A 26217-nucleotide genomic window follows, 5' to 3' on the forward strand; every position below is an offset into this window, starting at 1 on the left:
ACGATTTATGCGAATTTTAGCTTTGAAACGCGTGCCGTGTCTTAAAAGTTGGAATGATTAGCAAAAACTGACGTTGGTCGGTGTTTTGAGAAAACCAAAACATTCCAGGAATTATTTAGGAGTGGAGGAATTACGTTCCAATTAGGTTGGCATTCTCCGAACGAAATATCTAATTTGCATAACATATAAAGTATCGATGACTTATAATACCAAAGGAAATTGCAAATCAATATGTGTTATTCTGAGCAAAAAAATCAGAGCCAGTATATTTGTGTAGAACATAACGATTTTTTGCTCCGATTATTAAAACCGTGAATAGTTTACCTAAATATGTGTTAATATGTTTAACAAATTTCAATTCATTAATAAGCTCTGTTATATGAATAGGTTGTCAGGGTATATGATGCTAGCAAGTTTCTCTTAAATTTAAGAAACTTTACAATTGTTTTATTAGGTACGGAGTTTTCATAAAGGTATTGTGTTGTTTGACCAAGTATTGCTCATCCAGCAGTTTTATTGTAAACAATCGACGTTTCGACGTCCTATACAAGACGCCTTCATCAGGATAATGTCATAACTTGCAAGACAAATTTCTTTTAAAGCGACAAAATGCAAAACACACACATGTAAAACAGCGATAACAAGATCGCGCGGCTGCAAACTCGCACCACCGTAGCGATAAAACAAGCTCAGTGGTGTAAAAGCGACCGATAATTGTGTTGATATCTACTAATAGCTTGGTGCATTAAATTTATTTACCAAGAAGTGGGAAATTTTTTTTTGCAAGACGACGTGTTTGGTGCTTTTTTGGGCATTTCGATTTGTGGAAATTGTGTGGTCACATAAATTGACATGAGGCACTAAATATAATATTCAATTTAATCCCATAAGACGAGATAGGAGCTAATTTTGTTTCGTTGAGGAAAAGGGTCGCCAACCTTTTGAAAGAAAAGAAGTGAATATGTTGCACTGACGAACGCGCAATACCAAAAAAGGCCTTCTTACGACTTATATTTAAAGCCTGGAGTTCATTGGTAAAACACGGTTGCCAATGGATATTTAAATATGCTATAATAGCAGTTCAGGTAGAGGAAGCCCACGGGTTTATAAAACTGATAAAACTATTTTAATCAGGTTTGTACATATACGATGTGAGTTTTTGAGTAAAAAATGTCTTCCAGTTATACCATCTTTTTGCATCTAGTCAATACTTCATATTCAGAAACCGATAGTTTTTATTTTATAGATTCAGCTCATTGCATTAAAGATTAGAGTTCAATCATGAGGCTTGCTATTGTTGTAATTTATGCAACTTTTTTCGTGGAAACATCAAAAGGACAAAATACCACCGCTAACGACACGCCTCGTGGTAACTTAGAAGGTAATTTTCTGTCGTTAATTTCTTTAAAATATAACTTTTTTTGCAGATTTGTTGAATCTCTAAATCTGTTACGTCTTAAGATATATTGTGATCGACAGTATCAAAAAAATAATTTGATATTTATAGAATATGTAAAAAATAGAAATAGACTTTTTGTTAGTTAGCTAAGCAAAAAAGCAATAAGTAAAACACGATGTTGCTGTAATGCATACTGCTAACAATACGGTCATTTATTGAGAGCCATGCTTTTAAAATCAACGGTTCGATATTTAATTTCGATTAGTGTTCAAACACGTTTGTCAAAAAAGCATCTGTGTCATAAAAAAACACAGAAGGTTGGAATTATTTTTTTGTAATGCTGAATAATACCGCAAAAAGAAACTATTAAAACGATTTAATAATTGGTAAATACTTTTCATTTGATTCGCAGATATCATGTTTCTGTTTCCCAATCGAAGTTTGGCCCAGCATGAGTTAGTTTGTCTCAAATCTCACAACGAAATTCGTAAGGCGCACGGTTTGAATTCATTGCGATGGCACCAATTTTTCTCGGCACTTGCAGACAGCCGAGCTATCCACCTCATGTACAGCGATCTTCCCTTTATCTACAACGAATTTGCTCGTCGTTATCTCAAAGAAGGTAATTTCAGCTTTTTTATAACACCAAATTAGTAATAGCGAGAAAGTCAGTGAGTACCTGTAGATGATTTATGATCCTTTCAAAATACATTTTAATGTAGTTAATGTTAGTGGGGTTTGACATTGTGAGAATGACCAAAAAATTTTCAAGCGTTATACTGCAATTATTGCTCCTTTTTCTATCAAGATTTGCATTAATCGTGACTGGAATTCCTCAAATAAACATAAATCTTAATACATTTATGGTTGTTTTAATCAATGAACGTATTTTTAATCGCTAAAATTGTTGTACAACATCGCGATTGCCCTGCAAGGTCAAAAGTTTTTTGTTAGGTAGGTCTAGTTACAAATCTGTTAAAAATTTTTCTTTCGTTAATTAGGGTTGAGCGGAGAACTTAAATTTATGTTACATAAACTTAAGCGAAAACCCGGTCAATGGAATGAATAATAATACAGATTCACGTAATGTGATAGTTTAGCATGTGTTCCAAAAGAACATCGTTTGTATAGGCTACTGGGGAGTCCACAAAGTGGCTTTTCTGACTCTCAGTTTCAATTATCTTTAGAAATCAAAATGCTATACTAAGGCATTTTTTTATTTTGTACTTTAGCGGAATTTAATAGCATTGTTTTGTTTCGAAAAAAAAAAATCTTTTCTTTGACGTTTTTATTTTGTTTATTTACTTAAACATTGCCGCGATTAAAAAAATTGATTTTTTTAGTAAGCCTTATTCAAACATTTAGTTTTCTAGCATAGGCCTATAAACGTTGCAATGTACTGCATTATGTAATTAATCCCAGATAAAAACAAAGTAGTTTGAAACTGTTAGAGATACATACGAAAAAGACTGAACACCTTGGGAGAAATGTTTAACAGCAGTTATGCTGAAAATCTCTTAATTCAGAGGGTATTAAACCAATCGTTGCTACTCGCATAAATAGCACCTTCGGCAGTAAACTTGATTCCCAAACCGGTAAACCTAATTTTATGTTTGTGTAGGCCTACCATACGTCCTCTTTTTGGAGGACATGTCCTCCTTTTTAACAAAAACTAAATTGTCCTCCGAGGACAAGAAAAAGTGCCCAAATGTCCTCCTTTATAAAGAATTTCTGATTTACCAAATACATATGTGACAATTTCGCCTTTGAAAACTGCCGAATATACATTTTCAGCTTATTTTTTAAAGAATACAGGTGTGGTCTGCATTTTTTGAAAATACAAGCTTATTTTAGTGTTGTGATGTGATAAACGTTAAACTTTATCCAAACTATGGTATACCGTCTAGTTTCTGACGCTTTCATTTTTGGGGAGCCGCTTGAAGTATATATTCTTTTTAACAATGTGTCCTCCTTTTCTGGAATGGAAATATGGTAGGCCTATGTTTGTGGCCCACAAAATTAAAATACATTTCTGCGGCCCATAACGATCTGCTGACAAATTTAGACCATACCGACCATATCTTTGTCATAAAACTTAGGAAGTCATCTCGCTTAATCAGAAGCCGCCATTTTGAACCGATAAAATTATCCGTAGTCATCTTAAAAATATCACCAGCAAAATTGTTTACCACTTTAAGTTGGCGTGAAACTTAAAAGGTGCGTTCGACAACATGGCACACCCCAAATAAACGCTCACCAATAACTGCATTTGGTTCTGGCTTGGGCAAAGGCTACGACCTGCCGATGCTATCAGTAACAAATTGTTGGTTATTGCGGAAACGAAGAAAAAGTTTAATGAGTTTTGGGCCGTGTGTTACTCCCACACCTGGTTTTGGTGTTGCAAGCAGGAAAGCAACGATTTCTTAGACGCCCAACACGAACGCAAATATTTTGATAATTACAGTTGTATAATATTTCTCACGGCTCAAATCGCAAGATTTCACGAACTCAAATAACCGATGCCCATTTTTGCCCCGACCATTTGCCCTTTAGTAGCTTCGTCTGAGCGATTATTTTGCGATTGAATTATACAGGTACATTGTCGTTGGCAAATCATTTTGGTTATAGAGAGCGCTGTCAATCATTTTGCAAATAAAACTGTATGACAGCAATAATTGCGTTCAACGCCTATATTTTGAAACTCGATAAAGGGGCAATTTCGTCTTACGGATATTTATACAAATGTCAAAGTTTAAACGCAGTTAAAACGTGTCCGTTTCCGTTTGTAAACAAGTAGAATTTTCTTTAGTAAAAAGTGCTTTCAAATAACACCCACGGAATTAACACACAAACGATTTTGTGCGAAACTGTTTTTATAGTTTTGACAATCACTGTTGCCAATCATCACAAATCTTCTAGCAAAAACTATTTAAAACAGTGAATTGTGCTTCGAAATTGCGACCTATTAAGCCTTTGTTTTACTTTTACAGGAGAGTTAAGTTATGTACACACCACACGCCAAGTAAAAGTCTACTTGAACAGACGAAACCGAAACATCTCGGCGATCGTAGCGGCTGAAGTTAATTCTATACTGAGACAGTGGTACCTGGACGGAGTATTTGACACCGCAAATGCTGACGGTAGGTCAAATGTCACAACTGCCATCTGTTTGGACCAAACTAATACGGTAATGCGATGTAACTGCAGCGGGTTTAGCAATCAATCAATCGAGATCTTCAGCTTTTTCAACGTTGCGCAGCTATTTACAGCTTGGTGAAAAATAATAATGGCTTTTATTTAAATAAAAATGGTATTAAAAGCAGTAACGTTTGTGCGGAAGGTTTTCAACATTTGAAAGGTTGTATTTCTCCTCAGTCTGTTTAACACACTAATTAACACAAAAAAACACCGCTTCAAGCTTTCAAAGTACGCCTAGGTTTGATGGTTTTCACATTGTCACAAAATCGACATAACAAGTCCAAAATAAATCAGTGTTTTTTAATTGAAGTCAAATACAAATAAAGTTGAATTCCAAATTTTAAACCAATCTCTATTTTCCATTACCACCAGTTGAATGCAAAACGTTTACGCAAAAACATGCGTCATACTTCAAAATAGTAAGGTTCAATCAACAGCCTGCGTCAGACTTAATCCGATTTCTCTCTAAAATTAGCTTCTCACCTTAACGAAATATTTGGTTTTCAGAAAATTACTTGGCGATGTTGGATCCTCGTGCGATATCGTTCGGCTGTGTGGTTCGACTTTCTACCATCAACTCCACCACACAGAAATTGTACTTCGTCGTCGCTTACCGTAAGGTGCTGCGCGAGAGCGACGACCCAACCGACTGGGAGAGAATGCAACGAACTCATTTAACACCACTGCCAGGTAGCTAATGCCTTCGGTATTAAGCTTTAAAATAAATGTGTCTGTTAATTTGGAGACCATTGTTCACCTAAATATTGGTTTAAAAAATAATCTACGAATTTCGTTAGTTTGACCCTCTAGTACAGGGCATTTTACGGCCCGCGGGTCACATCCGGCCCGTTGGCTGTCCCTGTCTGGCCCGCGTGAGGTTTAAGCAAATTAAAACATCAATCCAATATAGGTCTATTTATGCTATGCATGAAATACGGCAATTTTGCTGTTATTTTAAAAAGCCATTTGTTACATATGATTACGTAGTGATGCACGTGCGTAGGCGAACAGCTACGTGTGCTGCTGGTCAAAATCGTCATAAAACACAAGTTGTTCAACCCATTGTTATGCGATAGAGCCTATAGTGCTCTTTTGTGTCAAATTAATACAGCGGGGATGGAGAAAACACATCAATCTGATTTTTACAAACTGGAAAGCTTAAACGCGAATTTGATCAACCTAATTGAATAAAAACTTTGGGTTTTAACATTGCTGCATAATATTGCAAGCTAAATTGCTATTTTTCATGTCAATTTGCCCGCTTTTTTATGCAAACCATAAATATTTGCATTACAACGCTCAAATGTAGAATAAAGTTTAACCAAGTTATCGTTGGTTTGGCCCTCGGACATAAGTCAGGTTTCTTATGTGGCCCCTTTTAAAAATGAATTGCCCACCTCTGCTCTAGTACTTTTGTCTCAAGAAAGCATACCAGTTCAAACACATTTTAACTTACTTGTTCAAATGAAGTCGTGGAAAGTGACATGTTTTTTTCCCTAAGTGTTTCTTTCTCTATTTTTAGTTGTTGTGTTTACTCGCCAACGGGGTTGAAAATTCACGAGACTTTAGAGCCAGACTCAAATTCCCCCAAAACAACATGTACAGCCGGTTTAGTAAATTTAAATCGCCTTACAAAACAAACTAATTACATATTTCACATTTGACCAAACCAGCACGAAAAATCGACGAACCTGAGTTAATTAAAACCGATCCTTAAGAAAAAACTCCACTGTTCTCGAAGCTTACACACCAACCAAGCATTTGTTTCTTTTACAGATCGTACTTGTTCCATTTCATGCCCGCCTACTGGCAGCTGTATCTCACACAACATCAGTTATCGCCTTGTAAGCAGAGTGGGAGGACTTTCTCCCACAAGGGAGCCTGAAAACTGCGTCTGTCTCCCGGAGGATAATCCAAAACCATTCTGCCGAGATTCCTGCTACGTAATGTGTCCTCATGCCACCGGAGCGAGCCAGAGAGCGTGTTATGGAAGATTTAGTTGTTCGTGTAGCAACGGAAATGCTGTTTGTTATTAGGAAATTGCTTTTTCAAAATGTTGTTTTCCTATTTATTGAAAACGTAATTTGTTTCAATATTTAATTGGTTATTAGTGTAATTGGGTATCCTTTGACCTTTGACCTTCAATCGCTGTTGAATGATACTTACGTAATTGTGTCGTTTTTGCCCTCGCTGTGTTTAGGTGACGTCATATTGACGTATTTATTTGATCGACGACATTGTCATTTTATGTGCAATTCTATATTGCATTTAAATGTCAACGATAAACTTGCAGAAAATTCAATGGTTCGTCGTTTAAGTTATTTCATGAATTAATGCGAACTTGCAACGAAACGCATTTTTGTTAAAGTGTTGTTGAAGGACAATAGCACAAAAATAAAAATTGCAAGTTCATGACAAAAAGCTCTTTAGCAGAAAACCCCTAACGCACAAACAGTACCTATTAATTGCGCACGGGTGCCATTGGTGTGGCAAGTATCCACCACAAATATGTGCAACGACGTACAAAATGTACAGCCATTGATAAAAGTTAGCTTAAATGTTAGAGCCTTATTCAGTCCTTTTGCAAATTTCATGCATAGTTAGTAAATACCTGACATGTTTAGCAGTCCGTTTCAAAATCTGTATTACAACGTGTTGATTGTTCGCCGTAAAAGGTCGAATTGTTTAGGTAAGAATGCGGGATTGTTGTTTTCGAATGCCCCATTGTTAAACAGTTAGTTAGTTAAAGGGCGCACACAAGAAAGCTGGTTCATGAGTAAATTGCAGCTCAAAAAGATTTTCTGTTATGTGGTTGAAATTATTTTGATCCAGGGTTTAAAATTATCTTGCGTTAACAGTTTATACAATGTTACAGATTTATGGCTATATGTTTTTTAAGTGGGTAAATATAAATGAACAAATGTGCAAGCACAAGAGAGCATGAGAATGACATTGGCTTGCACTGCGATAAAAAGTTGAAGAGGACGCATTATATTTAAAATCCTAATGTATTGGCGGGCCCAGCAAACTCTATTTAAAGGGCAGCGTTTTGCCACAGGTTTAGTAAACAACTATTAAGGAGTCTTAAAATCCCCAAATCAGTAAAACATCAGGTTTTCCTTTAAACATCTGCGCACGCGACCAGACTTAGGCGGCAGCACACAGATTCTGCAGGTTGTTGCAGTTTAGGCACAGACAATTGAATTAGTGTCCGCCCAATGCTTGCAATGCAAGTAATTTACACGGGCTTGGGGACCATGCCAACATACCGCGCATACTTAGAAGCTATGGAATGGGTTGTTGCGGTTGCGATACCATCAGTAACTTTCATTGTGCGCTTAGGTCACACAGGTGTACACATGGGGCGGTTTGAATACCGAAATACGTCGGAAATGTTGTACTGGCTCTGAGTGACCTTTTCGTACAGTGCTAAGCGTTGTTTGCGGGTGCGGTACGAAATAGCGGATTTTGCTTGGCGGGTAACAAGGCACTATGGATTTCGAGCTGTTGCAGCGTGCTTCAGTATTAATGACTTGCATTTATTACATGCTTGCGAATGTCTGAGGCACTGTTTGCAGCACTGCACGTATAATATTGTTCATTGTGAAAATTAATCGAGTTTTACACAGGGAATTAAGCTTAATAACACAGGGTTAAAACGGAGAATATTTGACAATTGTTCGTTTTAAATTAACAAAAATTTGAACTTCCACGAAAAACACTTCTTAGTTAATGAAGCCTAATTTTATAAATCTCAAAGAACAAACAAAATCTGTCGTCTTCTTGAGAACAGTCTCCACGATTCGCGTCAAATCAAGGTGGCACTGCAGTAACTTAAACCACAACTTGGGCATCGTCGCTTTCAAGTAGCCCATTGACGATGCAAACAATACACGAGCATGTATATTTCACGTCAAGTGTAACGTCAATTTGTGGTCAGCTATGACGCCCAGGCATAGTGCATACGGGTTCGTCAAAATATAAGCACGCAAAGTTAACAAATGGAAGGTGTGTTGCGTGTTATCTTATACGTTGTGTTTATTGCACTGTAGTTTCTGCTTTCAAACCTTTTTTGTAGAAAGTGTGCACTTTTTGGGGTAGGCTATATGCCAGTACTGCTGATAAAGGCGATTTAAATAGGATATCATCTTTGCAAAAATGCGATTGCCAAAAGAGTTATATTAGTTTCATATCGTGCCTGGCAGCAACACTTTCTATGTTAAAATATATATTTTACTCTCGAATCGCAAATCAGCCCATTACGCATGTATTTATGACACAATTTACATTGTCGGGCTTTTGACACTCGTTGTAGCAATCTTTTGTCAATTTTAGCTTTTAGTTTTTTTATTGTCTGAATTTATTTTATTCATTTGTGAAAGTCTTAAAAAAGTAATATTTCGTTATGGTTAAAGAGGGTTTAACAAACCGATTTTAAACGTGATAGCAACGTAGGGTAGTTACTCATGCTTGCCTATTGTGCCAGCACCTGGAAAACAAAAAATGCAAAATCCGGTCCCAACTTTCGTTGCGATTCGTGCTAGGAAACGTTTAAAGTCGGAATTCGCCGAATTCCGTCGTGTTTTAGGGAAACCAGGACCAGGAATCGTGACATTAGGTTTCCACACCAGTAAGTTGTAGATGCTGGTCTGATCTGCGCCGATTTTTATTCCCAACGCACAATTGTTCACTTAAAATAACGCGACGGTATAATCTCCACAAAACATGTCCGTGTTATTACAAAATTTTTAGGAATTCCTAAGTTATGTGGGTTTTGTGCTACTGCCTTCGTCGGCGTTTTTTTCCAAAGACTTTCTGATAAAGAAAAAAGTACAACACACCATTCACGGTCAACGCCTGTTACCATTTTACAACACAAACCATTCAACATTCTGTTGAGACCATACGAACACACGTACAACGTAAAATGGCTGATCCAAGTTTGATTAAATTCAATAGGCACGTTGTTAATATGCAGCACAATTTCATCAATTGTATGACCACGTTACAAATCGAACCCTTGTACTTTAGTACCAAAGGGGCACGTACCTCATCCCAAATATAAGCATATTAAAAACGCTAAGCGGATTTACACACATGCACACTGGTATGTTATGTTCTCTCAAGTCACGTCTCAAGGTGTGAAGTGTTTACTGCAGTATGAGTTTAATACGAGTGCATGTCGTCAAATGACGCTGCGACGAGATCAGGTGCGGTCATACGCACGCAATTGTATGAGATCACGTGATATCAATGAAAGTGGCTATTGTTTACCGCAGCTGAACATGCGAAGGCATTGTAGCACTTGAAACAATAATGCTAATGTGCTATGTATTTAATAGAATGTTTGAAAATGCTAATTTGTGCGATAAATAATGATTTAATCAGATTAATTAACGAAACATTCGGCTGAATGTCATTAATTGACAAAACAGCATCTCACACAGGGACGTAATCAAAGAACTGTTTGAAAATTAATGGCTTTTTAAGTAGTGACCACTTTCGACCTGGGAACAAACGCAAATAACAGTATTTGCAATTCAATGTGAATTTGATTTTAATAAAAAACATATATTTTAGGAATAAGCATAAAAAATAGTCGTAAAAAAGTGGAAGGATTATACTGATGCCTGCGTAACTCGTAAATATCCAAACATACAAGCATTTTAAAAATAGCATGGCTTGTGGGTTGGGAGGTATACGAAGTTCTAGCGATGCAAAAAAATCAAGTGATGTTACGAAAAAATACTGTTTAAAACGTTACAAATACTGAATATTTTTAACGCACATTATTGTTTGTGTTTTCTTGCACTTTTGAACTAGAACTTATCTAAAACTATAGGATCTTTTACTCAAATAACTCAGCTGTTACGAACATACATAAGGACAAAGGATTTTGTGTGTAACAATGGTTCGTTCTAATACATTTCCACTAGTAACTGGTTTTAGTAGAATTCGGTTTGTCAATCAATGACAATGAAATGGACCATGCGCTTCGACACTGTGCTAGAACAAAAATTTGGACAAAACACAGGAAAATTTGTTGTCAGGAATTCCACCTGGCGTCTCAAGCTTATGCGCATGACTGACATCAGCGACACGAAGAGTCGAGATTTTTGCGAAAAACCACAGCGATTTTGCCCGGGTCGTCGAACCAAACGCGCACGTATGCATAGTTTTAACGTCGCTCTACTCTCGTAAGCCCCGATGCGATGTGACGTAACGTCTTGAATTGTGACGTAACCGAACGTCGCGTTGGCAAGAATCGTTCGCGCGAACAGGATAAAACTCCTGTCTGAATCCGACTGTCGCATTTTGCAGCTAAAGCTCTTTTGGGCCCAGGAACCGTTTTTTTTATGATGTGGAATGCTGTTTGATGTTCGTAGATTAAGCTGGGGTACTTAAGAAGGTAGGAATAGCGTAAACCAGGACCTTACTGGCGCTTGAGTCAGTCATATCGTGTGTGAGTCAATGATGAAAGCTAGAATTTTGTGTGATAAGGGAATGACGATTTCCCGAATTATTTTACGTATGTCGTTTGGTTTAGGAATTTAGATTATGTTGGGACCACGAGGTCAACGAGGGGTTCCAAAAATCACTTTGTAAGGTTTTTTGGTTGTCCAAACTGGTTTCTAGTGTTTTAAATCGGGGTTTGATTGCGAAATCCCGCGCCAAATGTGATCATTAGATGGCCAAAGTGATTTGCTCATTGCCAGCTTATTTCATATTTGTTTATGTTTTAGCCTTAACATTGGTTGGTTTGTTCAGTTTGGTAAGACTTACTACCGAAAGCACTAGACTCATAATAATGACTCAGCGAAATATCGGGAAAAGTCCGAAAGGCAAAAAGCATCTGAACGGGTAATAAGCTATTGCAACACTGAGGGGAAATCGATGTAATAATTTATCTTTATCTAAAAAAACGCACTACAAGCTTATATTGTTTTTGAACATAAATTGTTCTTTACTTAACGTTTACAATACTTTACGACGAAATCTTGTTTCTCATTACCCTGGGGCCCACTTGAGAGATTTTTCGGGGTCAAGTGGTTACCGCCCCACATGGGGTTAAGTCGGCCCCATTGAGGCGGATTTGTGTCGCACCCCGGAATGAAACCCACGAATTTCGAGTGCGTGTGCTAAAAATGGGTGGAGTAGTTCCAGGGCTTTCCAGCTTTTTATAGATTTAGAGCCGAGTTTTGTAAAATGGAAAGGTTTGATTTTTTTGGAGATGATGCGACGAAAGTGGTACGTAAAATAATCGAGAGCAAGAAAATTTTCAATTATCCTTCGTTTGTCTATTTCTTTTTCTGTAGTTTTACCTCGATTTTTTTAAATCTTGAATTCGGGTCAATCAAGAAAAAAAATCCTGTTAAACATGATAATATTTTGACAAAAAATAAAGAAACTACTTGCATCAACACGGCGTGATTAAAATGTTTTTGGATATTTTGTATTTAAATTTTGTGTTGTGACACATTTAAGTTTGCAAAAAAGTACACATTCAAATATTATGACCCTGAACCGCAAAAGTACATACAATCAGAATATAACTTCTTCCAACCCCAAAAATATGTAAGTGGTAAGCGAATTTGACAAGCACTTGCGGATGCCTCTGTTTGTCAGCATGATGCTTTTGCCAGGCTAAGGCTTATGCCAAAATGGACAAAAATACAAGATATCCAGAACGCGATGCTGGATGCGGTTACACACCGATTTAAAGAATGTACGCCCAAAAACGCGACATTTGCAATCCGCAACCAGATGGATTGCACTAACTCCAACCTAATATATCTCTCAGCTCGCCACACGGGTATGCCAGGAATCCCACTGTTTCCCAGACACAGACGTCAACACGAAAAACAATAATTACGAGCCACAAACTGCGCGATAAGCGTCGGGTGCCAGCTGCAAATTGCGCCGCCATCAACGTCCCGAATTTGCGCATTCGCAAGTCCCGGTTTCCGAAGCCGTCTGAGGGCAAAACGGCCACTAGAAATGTCGAAGAAATATTTGCTCGATACTTACACGGGGAACCACCTAGCACGCACGCATATTAGGGGTGGAGTTTGTAAAGCAAAGTGAATAAACTGTATTTTTTCAATTGATTTAAACCGTGTAACTGCAGCGCCACGTAACGTTCCAACTTTTCGCCGCTATTTCCGACGTTGTGTTTGTCTTACGGCAATTGGGTCGCTATGTTTTCTTTTTACCAAGCAGAGTAAACTCAATACCCCTCAATAACGTCGCACTTTGGGTAACAAATAAGCTAGGGCGGTCGTGATGTAGTTTACCATAGTTACAGTAGCAATTAACACACGGTTGTGGCCTGCAACTAAAACCTTGTACATATTTTCCGTTTCGAGTAAATGATTCAGGTTAAGAATGCAAAATAGTTCACATTGTTGGCGTAAGGTTACCAGACCATAAAGTAGTAAGAATTTGAAATGAGTACATTTTATGTGACAGAAATGTGTGGGCGTCAAAGATGAGAAACGCGTGCTACAAGTTTTGTAGGTGCCACAATCCCACACAGGAAATTTTAGTACATGGCAAAATGCAACAAATGTTTTGAACACAACGACCTGTATAGGACGTCGAAACGTCGGTACAATAATACCATTGCAAGAAGAGCTCTATAAGGTTGATATCATGCCTGACAGGAAAGCTTACACAACAAATATTAACCTTCACTGTAAAGTAGTCTTAAAAAAATTTTCATTTCCCGGAATAACTAAGGTTTACTACGCACATAAAACGAAACGTCTTTATGCTTGTTAACATGTTGTGCAAAAGTCTACATAACAACAAATATTGTTCCTCAAATTTTCTAACTTCCCTGAAAAGTCCCTTCGCATGTCCAGGTCCCAGTGAAATGCTGACATCAACATAAGCGCTCGTGTTTTTCGCGTAGACCACGAAATTCCTCGAATTTTCAGGCGACACACCACTACTGATCACGTGATGGCCCGTTTCCGTTCTCCCCCCTCAAAACGCGTTTTTTGTTCCAAGGGGTTATGCTAGTTTCACAACCAGACCGTGCTTTATAAGCGATTGCGCCACTGTGTTGATGTCAGAGTGAGATTTTCTTGGGAGTAGGAAAGAGCCTAGTCGAGCAAGTCAATGAAAATATGGTTTAAACAACTTTCACAGATTTAATTAGCAGTGTTTACCGCTTCTCCAAATATTTTGCACATATTTGGTATTTTTAGGTAAAAAGTTGATTAACTTTTTGTAGGGATTTGGTCGGTGCGCTTTCTTAACTGCGACAGTGCTATTTCATTTTTTTGGATTTATGTAACAACGTACAAGCCATTAAAGTGACATCATAATTGAATTCCATGTTCACATTCCCATTGATTTGCATCAAACTGTGCGTATTGTTATATGTTGTGAAGTCAAATGGTTGAATCGATTAGAATACGATCAGAGTTGTTAGAGGACCTGAAAATATGCTCAAACTCGCCTTAAAAAAATAAACAAATTAGACCCGAAAGTTAGAATTGCCTAAAAATTTACGACACAAACGTGATAGAGCAGTGTTTCTTAACCTTTTTTGCGCTGGTACCCTTTGAGCTTTCATAAAATTTTCTCGCACCCCTGTCTACAATGGCCGACGGAAGTAAATAAAATTCTAATGATAGGAATTAAACTTTGTGTATTTATAACTTGGGTGTTGAATGCATGCATGAAAACAGTATTGTAAGTGGGACAAAACTAACCGTTTCTACATATATAACAAAGTAACTTGTTACGCATTCTTCACAAATATGCCTAAATAGCAAATAATTTCACCCTGCATGTCGTACCCCCTGTTTTGATGCTTCGTACCCCCAAGGGGTACACGTACCCCTGGTTAAGAACCACTGTGGTAGAGTGAGAGGTCACGTCCGAATCAAGCCCGAACCCGACCCGACTACAAATCCAAAAAGTTTTTGAAACAAAAATAAAGTTTGTTACATTATAAGTAGTAAACCAAATTCTCATCTAAAAACGGGGTAAAAAAACTTGCAATCTCTTTCAAATGTCAAAAATTTTTTTTGAGCTTCCTGGCCATGCCAAGGCATATTGTGTGACCCACATTGTTAAGGTTTTGTAAAATTGACTAAATTAATCGTTTACCAGACTGTGAGCTTACAATTAAAAACGAACCACACCAAGTAAGGTTCTATTCCAAGCCTAAAAATCACTTAAATCTAGACGTCTGAAAATGACATAAGATAGGAGAAATAAACGGGCTTGGAAAATAAATCTACACGCGTTGATTGGATTTAATGACGCCAAAAATAATGCTAGGCCATGGTGAGCGTTGCGACTTCGCTCAACGAAGCTATACGCAGTAATTATGGGTCTAAATTGGCGGCTCGTAGCGCGAAGTGTTGTGATGCATTTTATCGTTGATCGTTGTGGTGTGAGACGCTGTTGAAACGACTTGCGGTTGCACTATCAAGGTTTTACCATGTCCAGGGTGCCACTTGGCAGCAGGTTTTGCGACGATGTCAGGATTTCGGCAAACTGTTTTTTAGTACGTAGAACTTAAGAAGATGTTTGTGGAATAACATATTATCGAAAAGGATGATAAAATCGCTTTCAAATTTCGGGAGATTTTATGACTCTGTGACAGTAAGAATAGGGTTCTTCAGGAATTAATTTATTGAGAGTTGGTAGTGACACTGACAACTATAAGTATTGAAACCATAGAATGATAAAGGTTTGTTGCGAGCTTATGATTAACTTATATAAAATACTCCTAAATGTTACGCAACGATTCAAGTTTTGTATAGACAGTGTTTTTAAGACTGTTACAAGTTTTTTATTTCTTGATGCAACTAATGCGTCAAAAATCTTCTATTTTACCCGGTTTTCGACGCCACTGGTCATTTAACAAACGTGATATATTTAGTTTATTAACCGTATAGAGCAGTGTTTATCAAACTCGAGGACACAGGTCTGTAAAACATTACTCAAGTCGGCGACCACCCCATAAACTTTAAATACGTTTTTCCATCCACTCTGTTTACATTTACGTTACAGTTTTATTCCGTACATGGTTATGCTTGCAAAAATGGTCTGAAGAAAAAAGGGGTATAGGGTATACCAATATTTTTGTACTTAAATCAGGGCATTTTCCTAATTTGTACACTAAAATGCCAACGGAAAATCCGTGCTTGCGAAGTACGTATGAGTTCACCCACAATAAACGCACATAACAGAATCAACTAAAAAAAACTCGGAAACGCCCAAAGGTGCGCGAACACTCCCGTGGTTCAAATTAAACTTTCCCATCTTTGAAATACACAAAACATTGCAAGACAAACGAATCTGGACCCATATATGGTGGAATTGCAGAGGGCATGAGGGTCGCTGGTCTTGGATGTTAGGAGAAAGTGCCGGGACAAAAGTTTTAGCTGCATGGGAGTGTATATATGTTTAATGTCAAGTTGAGCATCACAACTTACAGGTGTGGTGAGCTTAAAATGGAAAAATATTTGTCGGATATTAAGCTGTACAGATAGCTCGTTAACAATGGCTGTTTTTTTTTCTTGGTCAATACTCGTCGGACATAAAAGTTGTTATGCCTTAAAATTGTTTTTGTTCAATTTGAAATTGCCTTGAAGTAAGTATATAAAAACTGTTTGCCAATAACATACGATGATCATAATATCAGTTTTAAACGATTTCAAGACACTTTGCATAGGTAGGAATTTAAATACAATGTTGCTAAGTCTGCCCCCAAAAGCAAATGTGATCAGAAACATTTGGTAGACGTTTGTGACAGAAGACATCGATGTTACATTATTTAGATAACGCACGGAAAAAAGATTTATTGTTACAAATAAGGTAACCGATGACAGCAAACTCTTTTATGTAACAAAGCGTTTTAAAATAACAAAGCTTCGACTATTAACGACATAGAATTTATAACCTGAAACAGGTAAGGATGTAACCTATTTTTACTTTGGATAAATACATTGGGAAATGTTTGGAAGAATGAAGCTTATGCTACAATATTACCATTACTTCAGCAGGAAATAGGTATACGTAAGTAAAGAAATTTTGCAAAAAAATCTGATTTGTCATGAGCACCCACGTGATGCTCGCCGCCATTTTGGTGACTTTGATTCTGCGTATGGAGTTTGCGCATGCGCAGAGCGGCGATGACGAGGAAAGTGACGTGAAAACTCACAAGGAATGTCGACTTACTGAAGGTAGGAACCGAAACATCGTAAATGAAGTCTATGGTTTATGACAAGAAGTAACTTTGGGAACTATAAGATTCTTTGTGGCACAATGATGTCTAGGACTTACTGTATCGTTTGGATAAAACATAATTGAGTTTTTTAAATAAGAGAGTTCCGATATATATAAAGTGCCCATGGGCGCCGCTTTTTTCGGCCCGGTAACCAACTCGTCGCGGACCGTTACCGAGCCGCGGACCGGCGGTTGCCAACCCTGATCTAATCAAACGAGTTTAACGTTGTCCGTCTTATTTTCGTTTCTGCAATTGTTTCCAATGCCTCTGATGTTTTACAAAATGGTATACGTTATAGGTACGTGGGGATTTTTTTACATTACATTTTACATTCAAGTTTTAGGATACGCAATTCTACTGCATATAATTTCTGCTTATATATGTACATAATTACTTAGTATCGTAATCCAACTGTGTACAACGATGTATGTCGAATTTGACCGCCCTTGCAAAATTTTCTGCCGGCGCCCATAAAAGTGCCAAAACCTTGTGTGTTTAACGGTATGTTGGCCTTCTAATAGAATTCTAAAAAACTCTTCCGTTGCGTCGCACCAAAAGAAAATTCTATTTTGGGAACCATGTTAACACTCTAGTAACGACTAACGTATACTCGAGTGGCGCCAATTTAAAAACAGAAACTGACTCACTGTGCCTTTGTAATGTAGTGGCAACCAAATTAGAGTAGTGTACGTGTATACAGTATATCCACAACTTTTCATTTTAAACTGACCAAGTCAAGAGCGCAGGATGTGTTGTCAATATCAACTGTTTCAGCCATATCCGGACAAAGAGATGTCAACGCAAGAGGTTATGTTTTTGGTACAACATTAAAGTGCTTCAGAAAGTAGTTGCGTCCAAATTAATTGGGTTTGTTCCGAGGATATGGTCAAGACGTTGAAAATACAAAAACAAACTATATGCAAAATGTTCTCAAAAACAGAAAATAATGTCCAATTTTCACAGATAGACAATAGCTTGAAACCAAGGAACCTATAAAGTGGCAAACTTAACACAGATCAGCAAAAAAATCCACGTAGCTAGTTTACTCTGAGGCGCCAGTCTCCCCTATAATAACCCAGAAAAATCGTAAACACTCTCCTCAATATGCAGAGTTGAAACCTGATCCCTTGCGTAACCCCCTGTGCTCACGCGAGCTGAAGGCGTGGCAGGAAGCGAGGGTCGAGTGGCACTTGTCACCTGTCACATGCCATGCATACCTGTCACGCAATTCGAAGTCGCTGACATATGTCATTCGGGTTCGGCTTTGATCCCGAGTCCACGACCTTTCAAAAGGGGACCGGCTTGGCCAAATGCCGAATCCACATTGTTGGGGTTTGTCTGACAAGAGCTTTAATGCAAAGGTCACATTTTTGAGGTCGATTGTGGCATGTTTGACGTAGGAATGATCTTAAAATTGCGACAATTCTCCATTGAAAATTTGTGTTGTGGTGCAAAACGGCGACACGAACGGTATGCTATATAGTGCATTATGGAAACACGAACATTAAATTCTTGGGCAAAACAATTATGGTTTTTGTATTTTGATCTAGTAACGGGTTTTCAGTGCAAAATTATAACACAAGATATCTCATGAAAAGTGTATTCTTCATTATTAGTCTGACCTTTTAACAGCAATTTTAAATCGTTTTTTTTATGTGATGGTTTTTGTTATCTTTGCAGCAAAATGCGAGTACAAGGGAAGGCAGTACGACTTTCTCGAGAAGTGGGTCACTGACGAATGTCACAAATGCACGTGCTTCGATGACGCAGTCATCTGCTGTGACGTGTAAGTTGCGTCATTCTTACTTTGACTGACGTAAGATTTGATTTGGGTTCATACACCAACAACGACAAAAATACGTTAATCGCTTTATATGGTTGCGAATTAGACAAACTAGTGACGTCATAAAAGCATCATAGGTCACATTTATGACGTAGTAGTTAGGGCCGTGATGTATTTTGTTTGAAGGATATATGTAACAAATGCTTTGGGTACACTAACCTTTATTTGACGAAAAAATAATATTACTCAAGATCTGTGTTCATTTGTAACTTGGCCATTGTTTCAGCTTACAACTACCGATCGAGTGGCCATCGAGGTGTAAGCCAAAGATCGACAAACTCCATTGTCGTGTGGACATTGTGCAGACCAAAAAGCCATGGCGCTTGTGCAGCACCAAGCGGTCAAAGAAACAGCGCAGACGCCACCGCAAAAAGGCCCTCATGTCGTACAGGGATAAACCAGTGATGGTCTTGTTCGGTCCGTTTTAGTGAAGCGGGTCTCGTGTTTTTTGTATGCACCTGTTTATTTGTGAATATGTGTAACATGTTTTTGTTTCGAGTTATGCCACTTCTTTAAAGGAGAGTTTAAAGGTATTATTTCAGAGAATGTTAACCTTTTCTTTGAAGTGTAAAAACATTATTGATCAGGATGTCACAAACTGTTTGATGTAAATTATTGTTTTACATACAATTGCTGCCATGTTCCTGGTGTTCGTTTATTTACTTTTTGACAATTTTGCGTTAAATGTAAACTTCTCCTTACAATAAGCTTCCAGATTCTTGCCTAATTTGCCGGGCTACCTACCAGAAATGACTTTGTCGCTTTTATTGTGCTCGTTATAATACACTCAGTTTTGCCACTTGATCGTGTAATATTTTGACTAAACACAGGTTGTTTGTTTTGTGTCAGTGCAGAATGTACTGTAAAGATAACAGACAAAAAACAGTAAGATTGAAAGAAAATATCATAGGGAAAAAACTAAACGAATATTCATTGCACTTAAATGTTGTGCGCACCTAAACAAAGCAATTCCTAGAATACACAAGCAACCAACTTGTTTTGTCAATAGGTTGGTGCCATGTTGTGTACATTACTTGCAGTGCTGTATCAAAGACCAACTTTTGAACACATCTAGGGAAGTAGTAACCACAACGATTCAATGAAACATTTTCAGGTCAAAGACTTAATTTGCTGTACTAACTTTGCAAACACGTACAACACTACTAAGCTAAAGTATGTTGCAGTTTGCAATCATTTGGCCAATTAAAGCAATGCAGCATAGGTGATATTCCTTTTCCCATCAAGACAAAAATACTTGTCAAAACCTAAACCGTCACCAGTTTTCTTCACAAAAATTTCAGCCTATGTAGCCTACAGTTTGTTGCCAAACAAACACACTTGTAGCAGTGCAAATGCCTTAAGATCTTTCCAATCCCAAAGCTTACTATTACAGTTCAAAAAACTTGCCTTAGAATCAAAAGTGCAGAATAGAAACATTGTGAGCTGAGGCAATGTTTTCAGCTTGTGTTGGCATATTGGGGAGAATTTGGATTGGAACATCCCAAGTCATTGACTCAGTCTTAATTTGTCCGGGACCCTGCCACATCCTGTCTCCGGACTGGCCAGTTTCAAGGTCCAGTCCTTTTAATGGACTGGTGGCTGTCACAAATTCAAAGTGAAGACGCCATTTGAGGCACACTATAATTAAAAAAATACAAACTGCATTAAAATTATTCAAAAATTATTGTTATCTAAAGCAACACTAAGTTATTTTAATTTATAACCACAGTGTAAGGCAAAGTTTTGACCAGATAGGGGCCAAATTGAAGGGTGTTTTGTACATATAAAAGATTAGCCTTACCTAGGTCTGTCAGAAAACCAGGAGCAACATGAAGAGGGATAGGAAGTATAACATGGGTACGTTCAGCGTACAAACAAAACTCCACATGCTTTCCATACGAGATAATTACATTTCCTTGGCCAGGATTCCTCTGGCATTCTTCTGCAAGTGTTTCCTCACTTTGTAAACACACTGAATACTGCAAATGAAATAAGACTAGATTAAAGGAGGTCATAAAAACAGAGTAGTTTTCTGTTTCATGACCAAAGTACCCAAACATTCACAATTTACTTATGGTTGGCACACCAATAAACAACATGGCGGGTAGGGATGTGCCAAAATTGCAAATGTTCTGTTTGGTCGAGCACCGAGCATCTCACGTTAATGCTTGGTGCGCGGCCGAGCACGCTCGGTGCATTATGACGTCACAAAAAATCCCCTTTCTACGTTTTAGCTCTACAAGGCCTCTTACGTCACCAGCGGTGTGTTAAGCTGCACAGGCCTCAGAAGTACACGTTTTTCCACAATCTAATACATTTGAAAAATCATTTGTTTTTGTTCCTAGATACCCTTGCGAACACTAGTTACCTATGTTAGCAGGGCATGAATATGCAAATTTAATGCTCGGGTCAGTTTGTGCAACTGCTCGGCCGAGCACCCAGCATTAAAAACAGCGATGCTCGGTACCGAGTACTCGGGTTCTGGCTCGACTGGCGCATCCCTAATGGCGGGTATAAAAAACAAACTTAAGAATACAGCATCAAAACAAAAATCTACACATGGTAACTGAGTCTAATACGCTAAAATGGTAATGTTCCAACTTACCAACCACAAAGTATCTTCAAACAAACTTGCAGAACCAACACAAATTAAAAAATAACAAAAAAAACTATACTAATTTGACATATGAGGATAGTTATACTCAACTTTCATGTGAGGTTGCATGGTTTGCAAGTAAAAAAGAGTTCAATTGAACAGTTTTTCGGAGGAAAATATACTTAAAAGTGGGAAAATAGTCACCTGTAAGCAAGGGACAGTGCCATCAACAAAATTAAAAACACCAACAAAATCCTCCCCAATCTTTGCTGATGTTTTCATCAAACAAAAAATTCCCATTAGGCCACGACTGTTTGCAATCTTGTAATTGCCTGGAAAAATAAGTTACTTTTAGGGGAACAAATAATAAAATTAAGTTTGGCGTAAATGAAACAAATGGTTTAAAATGGTAAAAATTTAAAGTTGTTTTTGTTTAATACATTTTTAAAGTTAAAATATAGCAGTGGTTCTCAAATAATTTTACATTCGACACATTTAAAAAAAATTGGCAGTGCTCTTAAAGCACCAAGTTTTAATCATACCATAGATATTTTTCCCTATTTTTTGCTATCAGATGATTTTAGCTTCAAATGTTATGTGCAATAATTTAACACAATACTCTTGAAAATCCAAACAGCAACATGTTTAAGAACCACTGAATTACATAAGCTAAGAAAGGTTACATAACTAAAAACAAATGAAACATTAGACTTACGGCTTGATCTTCTTGAAGTAATAGTGCTTAATACCTCTGAAGCGATATCAAGTAAATTTGCTTTAGAAGCTGTGTTTTCAAGAAAAGGATTGCTAGGAATTTGCTCCTCATTAATTTGATATTCAGTCAGTCCTAGAAAATAGCAAATGAATAATAATTTAAACACATCACAGTTTAGAAAAAAAGTCAAGATGCATTTTTTAAATGTTCATTAGTCAGATACAAAAAATAACCAATTTTTCAAAAAAATGATTTTACGGTTGTGACTTTTACTTTAGATGCAGATGTATATGACTCAGAAATCACATCTGCAATCACATTAATCAGCTAAAATAAAAATGGATTGAATGAATCCACCCTAGGATTATGTGAAGCTGTACTACAAATTTTCACAAAAATTCGTAACATTTTGACATATTCAAAAGGGGCAAGACTCTTGTGTGTTAATACAGTAAATGTAATAGTGCAAAATGTATCATAACTTTTGGATCATTTTATGAGTAGACACAATAATATACTCAGAACTTTCATACAGTAGAGTACAAAAAACATGTTGGGCCATTGTTTTTTCAGAAAATCAATAAAAAATGAATCTCTTACCATACACAACAAGGACTCTGAATGGAATCCGCAAAAGTTTGATAGGCGAACTGACTCTCTGTGTACCAATAGTAAGTTTGTAGGAATATTTGCATGATGAACCTCTGTATGTTGGTGGAGTGTCACTTGGTATAACTTCTGTGAAATGATCTGAAATGGTGAAGACATACAAAGGTGTTGCAACTTGCAAGCCAGCATACTTCTCTAATATAATAAGTGTTAGACAAAGGTGGACGACTTACAATGTTCATAGTTGTGAGGCATATTGGTGTTGTTTACATCAATTATATACAAGTGTCTCAAAAATTGAAAAATACATCTAGAAGCATACATAATGTCCGAAAAGGAGTTTTCTGGCAAATTTAATGCCTTATGTGTTTTATCTGTGTTTTTATCTACTTAAATTAAACATGTGTCCATAACAGTCCTTAAAACAGTTGTTTCAAGTTTGTCTGTTAGTACAGGATTGCGATGCTTTGCAAAAAAGGGTGCAGGATGCTTACCACAACACAACATGTAATATATATAATAATAAAAGTGAAGAAATTAACACTATATGAACTTACAGCTTCGACTTTCTCCTGGTTCAAGTTTCAAATCACAGAACAGGATTTTCACTGGAGTTTGCAGCACACAATGGCCTTGCTCATCCTTGTTTGGGATAAATGAGGTCACATGACCAGAGCCTGCAAAAAATTCACACCAAAGTTTGTGATCAATGTTAAGACTTTTCACAGTGGCATTGTAAAGCAAGTCTCATCCATATAACTGCACAAGTATCATGGATTTACAACCGACAATACACCTTATTACTGGTTAGAAAATCATTCTGTTAATTGCATTGATTTCAAACATATTCAAAGTGAAATTTACACAAAGCGGAAATTGGATTGTACTTGTTTAACATCGGTTAGTCACTGTGTAAATTATTATACTGGTTGCTTCAGAGTAACTGTCTGTCAGGAAGCAGTATGGTTGAAAATAAACTTTAATGCACTAAAGGAAAACAATACTTAACTCTATTCATATTTAATTGTAATCAAAAAGCAACAATAAACAAAATCCCAAGACAAACATCAAATTAAAAAACCACCTACCTCCAGTTTTAATAGCTTTGCTCTTAAGCAAGGCAATGGGAAGAATAACTCTAGAGTCATTTACACTGCAAAAGCAATGAATCTGTGCACTGGCCCACGCTATCGTTTCAACACTCCTGCAACAAAAAATTCTCAAATTGGCAATTACAACAAAACTATTCATATCAATGTAGTATATACTGTTTTAAATTACTTAAAAAATGCTTATTTGAGAAAAACAGTATTATGGTTGGAAGATCATAGTACGCCAGGCCTATTAAAGGTGTGTACTGAATCAGCTGGTCTCCCAAGCATTTCCCATATGGCAAGGCACAGGCTAGAAAAATCTAGCCTGCGGTGGGGTTCAAACCCACGACAGGAGTCTTTCCGGGACTCGCGCTCTACCAACAGAGCTACACAGGCTCAGTGGAGAATCCGCCGAAAGTCGAATCACAATCACCATTGCCTGCCTTGTATGCTGCACATGTCAACTTCGTAGTAGGGGATCACCAGTTAGACCGTATCAGCTAAGATAAACATATTCATACTGGGATCAGCCCTGAAGCGTCGATGCAGACCAACGATCACGGCATACATATCGATAAATCATAGTATGCCAGCCCTATTAAAGGCGTGTACCGAATCAGCTGGTCTCCCAAGCATTTCCCATATGGCAAGGCACAGGCTAGAAAAATCTAGCCTGCGGTGGGGTTCGAACCCACGACAGGAGTCTTTCCGGGACTCGCGCTCTACCAACTGAGCTACACAGGCTTTCCGCCGAAAGTCGAATCACAATCACCATTGCCTGCCTTGTATCGACATGCCAGTCTGCAGAACATGGCAGTTCCGACAAGATCTAGTGCGTGCAGGACCAACATGTCCCGCGTGCGCGCGTGCACGACCCGTAAGTTCGCATGCGAGGCCAAGTTCAGCAGGCGCATAGCAAGTAAAAGAGGTCAAGACAGGCCAATTTAACGCCTTTGGAGCGAAATTTCCGCGTGCAATCCCCCAAAATTGGCGTGCAAAAATTTTTTTTACAAAAAATAATCGCGCGTGCAGCTGCCACACTCTGCAGACTGGTCGACATGTATGTCGACGCTTCAGGGCTGATCCCAGTATGAATATGTTTATCTTATGGTTGGAAGAGAAATAAAAAAAACACACATTAAAGCCACTAACAACACAACTTAACTAACTGCAAAAGCTGCATAAGTTAATACGTTATATTACATTTGACAATTCTTAAATTAACACGAAGGATTTAGAATAGATTCATAGTCAGAAAAGTTAAAAATTTCACTTACTCGGGGTCGCCAGAAACATTTGTGAAACGAATTGAACAACTGATGTTTTCTCCGGCAAAATAGACTGTCCCCCTCCCCAATTTTGCTGTCACCTCAATCATTTCAAAGCATTTATTTCACCAGGGTTGCCAGGTAGTGTCGACTGGATTCGGACAACATTTGTCTAAAAATCGGACATTTTAGGACAAAAAACAACTAGAGCGTATAATTGCAAACAAGGTATCAATATCGAGGTGCCAACTGCCATTTTTGTGCGCTTACATTCCCCACACTCATAAGAGCGAGTTTTACTAAAATACAAAGTGGCGGACGTAAAACATAACAAACTTCCTATGTTTGACAAAAAAATGACATGTTTAAAATAATATTTAGTCGGCAATTGCAACACGTTGCTCTCGCGTTTATCATTGGTTTAGCAACGTTAAAAAATATTTCGTCAAGTTGCTGCTTCATATCACCTCAGATAACCATTTATTACAACACATTTGCATTGTACACAACAATGGCCAGACATTCACTGGCAGACAATTATGTGTTTGACGTCATAAACAAGGCACTAACCAAAACAAGTTGCAGTTTTAAGCCACGTTTTGTCGTAAAAAAGGTTTGCAACCTTCAAAAAATAGGATTTTCGGACATATAGCAAAATTCGGACATATTAGGACAAAAACCTAAATGTCCTAATGATTTTTAGGCGTCGGACACAGCATTTTTTTAGGCCAATTTATCGTTTTTTGTCCGAATTTTAGGCCACCTGGCAACCCTGTATTTCACAAATACCTAATAAATAGCTTGTCCTTTTTGCAATACCAAAACAACCAAATTGTAACGCCAGTCATCCGTAACCAATAAATTTGTACTAAAATATGCTTAGTCACAATTTTAATGTTTTTGGAATTTACGTTCATAAAAGTTGGGTTTATGATTAAAAGCATTTAAAAAGTATGTCACGAAATCAATAGAGTCATTTCAACGCTTTCTTTCGAATAAGATTTGGCAAATATGCGTAATTTTTGTCACCAAATATATGCTGACTAATCAAACATGTAATGGGAGAGATGTAAAATCTTAAACCATTTGTACCAAATATCGCACGTTTTGGTGTTTGCATCAAGCATAATTATTATTAAGCATCCAATTTTGCTTCATAAAGATGTTTTTTTATTTTTAAAATATTGATCTTTTGTTATCGATGCATTCATTGTATTTATTGACAAACAGCTCATCTTAGGT

General features: G+C 37.5%; 3 protein-coding genes and 1 non-coding gene across 5 annotated transcripts; 2 read left to right on the plus strand and 2 right to left on the minus strand.

The window, feature by feature from the left end:
- Positions 1-772: 772 nt before the first annotated feature.
- LOC145214104 (uncharacterized) lies at positions 773-7220 on the plus strand. Its single transcript, XM_080082570.1, has 6 exons — positions 773-1134; positions 1247-1381; positions 1812-2021; positions 4390-4539; positions 5105-5287; positions 6374-7220. The coding sequence occupies exons 2-6, from the start codon at positions 1282-1284 to the stop codon at positions 6631-6633; spliced, it is 903 nt and encodes a 300-aa protein (XP_079938696.1). The 5' UTR covers positions 773-1134; positions 1247-1281; the 3' UTR covers positions 6634-7220.
- Positions 7221-16676: 9456 nt separating this feature from the next.
- LOC145213230 (uncharacterized) lies at positions 16677-19421 on the plus strand. Its single transcript, XM_080081461.1, has 3 exons — positions 16677-16806; positions 18531-18636; positions 18920-19421. Exons 1-3 carry the CDS (start codon positions 16677-16679, stop codon positions 19119-19121), a joined length of 438 nt encoding a protein of 145 aa, XP_079937587.1. The 3' UTR covers positions 19122-19421.
- A 22-nt stretch (positions 19422-19443) lies between these two features.
- Positions 19444-25742, minus strand: LOC145213479 (RAB6A-GEF complex partner protein 2-like). Of its 2 annotated transcripts, XM_080081767.1 has the most exons (10): positions 25546-25742; positions 24985-25147; positions 23702-23817; positions 23171-23290; positions 22605-22754; positions 22005-22136; positions 21494-21621; positions 20495-20672; positions 20101-20331; positions 19444-19553 (listed from the first exon to the last, which is right to left on the minus strand). In XM_080081767.1, exons 2-9 carry the CDS (start codon positions 25083-25085, stop codon positions 20108-20110), a joined length of 1149 nt encoding a protein of 382 aa, XP_079937893.1. In that variant the 5' UTR covers positions 25086-25147; positions 25546-25742; the 3' UTR covers positions 19444-19553; positions 20101-20107. The 2 variants fall into 2 exon arrangements, with proteins under 2 accessions (XP_079937893.1, XP_079937892.1); XM_080081766.1 differs by having other exon boundaries at positions 19444-20331.
- On the minus strand, positions 24378-24451 carry Trnas-gga (transfer RNA serine (anticodon GGA)). Its single transcript has one exon. It is a non-coding gene; the product is annotated as a tRNA-Ser (tRNA).
- Positions 25743-26217: the final 475 nt, after the last annotated feature.

Source organism: Phallusia mammillata, chromosome 2 (assembly GCF_965637545.1).
Source record: "Phallusia mammillata chromosome 2, kaPhaMamm4.hap1.1, whole genome shotgun sequence".
NCBI lineage: Eukaryota > Metazoa > Chordata > Ascidiacea > Phlebobranchia > Ascidiidae > Phallusia > Phallusia mammillata.

Bases quoted from the DNA above. Each gene is read 5' to 3' on its own strand.
- LOC145214104 (XM_080082570.1), top strand. From the start codon at position 1,282: ATGAGGCTTGCTATTGTTGTAATTTATGCAACTTTTTTCGTGGAAACA. The intron at 2,022-4,389 runs GTAATTTCAGCT...TTACTTTTACAG, and splicing joins TCGTCGTTATCTCAAAGAAG to GAGAGTTAAGTTATGTACAC. The intron at 5,288-6,373 runs GTAGCTAATGCC...TTTCTTTTACAG, and splicing joins TCATTTAACACCACTGCCAG to ATCGTACTTGTTCCATTTCA.
- LOC145213230 (XM_080081461.1), top strand. From the start codon at position 16,677: ATGAGCACCCACGTGATGCTCGCCGCCATTTTGGTGACTTTGATTCTG. The intron at 16,807-18,530 runs GTAGGAACCGAA...TTATCTTTGCAG, and splicing joins GGAATGTCGACTTACTGAAG to CAAAATGCGAGTACAAGGGA. The intron at 18,637-18,919 runs GTAAGTTGCGTC...CCATTGTTTCAG, and splicing joins GCAGTCATCTGCTGTGACGT to CTTACAACTACCGATCGAGT.
- LOC145213479 (XM_080081767.1), bottom strand. From the start codon at position 25,085: ATGATTGAGGTGACAGCAAAATTGGGGAGGGGGACAGTCTATTTTGCC. The intron at 20,673-21,493 runs GTGACTATTTTC...TTTCATTTGCAG, and splicing joins GCACTGTCCCTTGCTTACAG to TATTCAGTGTGTTTACAAAG. The intron at 20,332-20,494 runs GTAAGGCTAATC...TTTTAATTATAG, and splicing joins TGGTTTTCTGACAGACCTAG to TGTGCCTCAAATGGCGTCTT.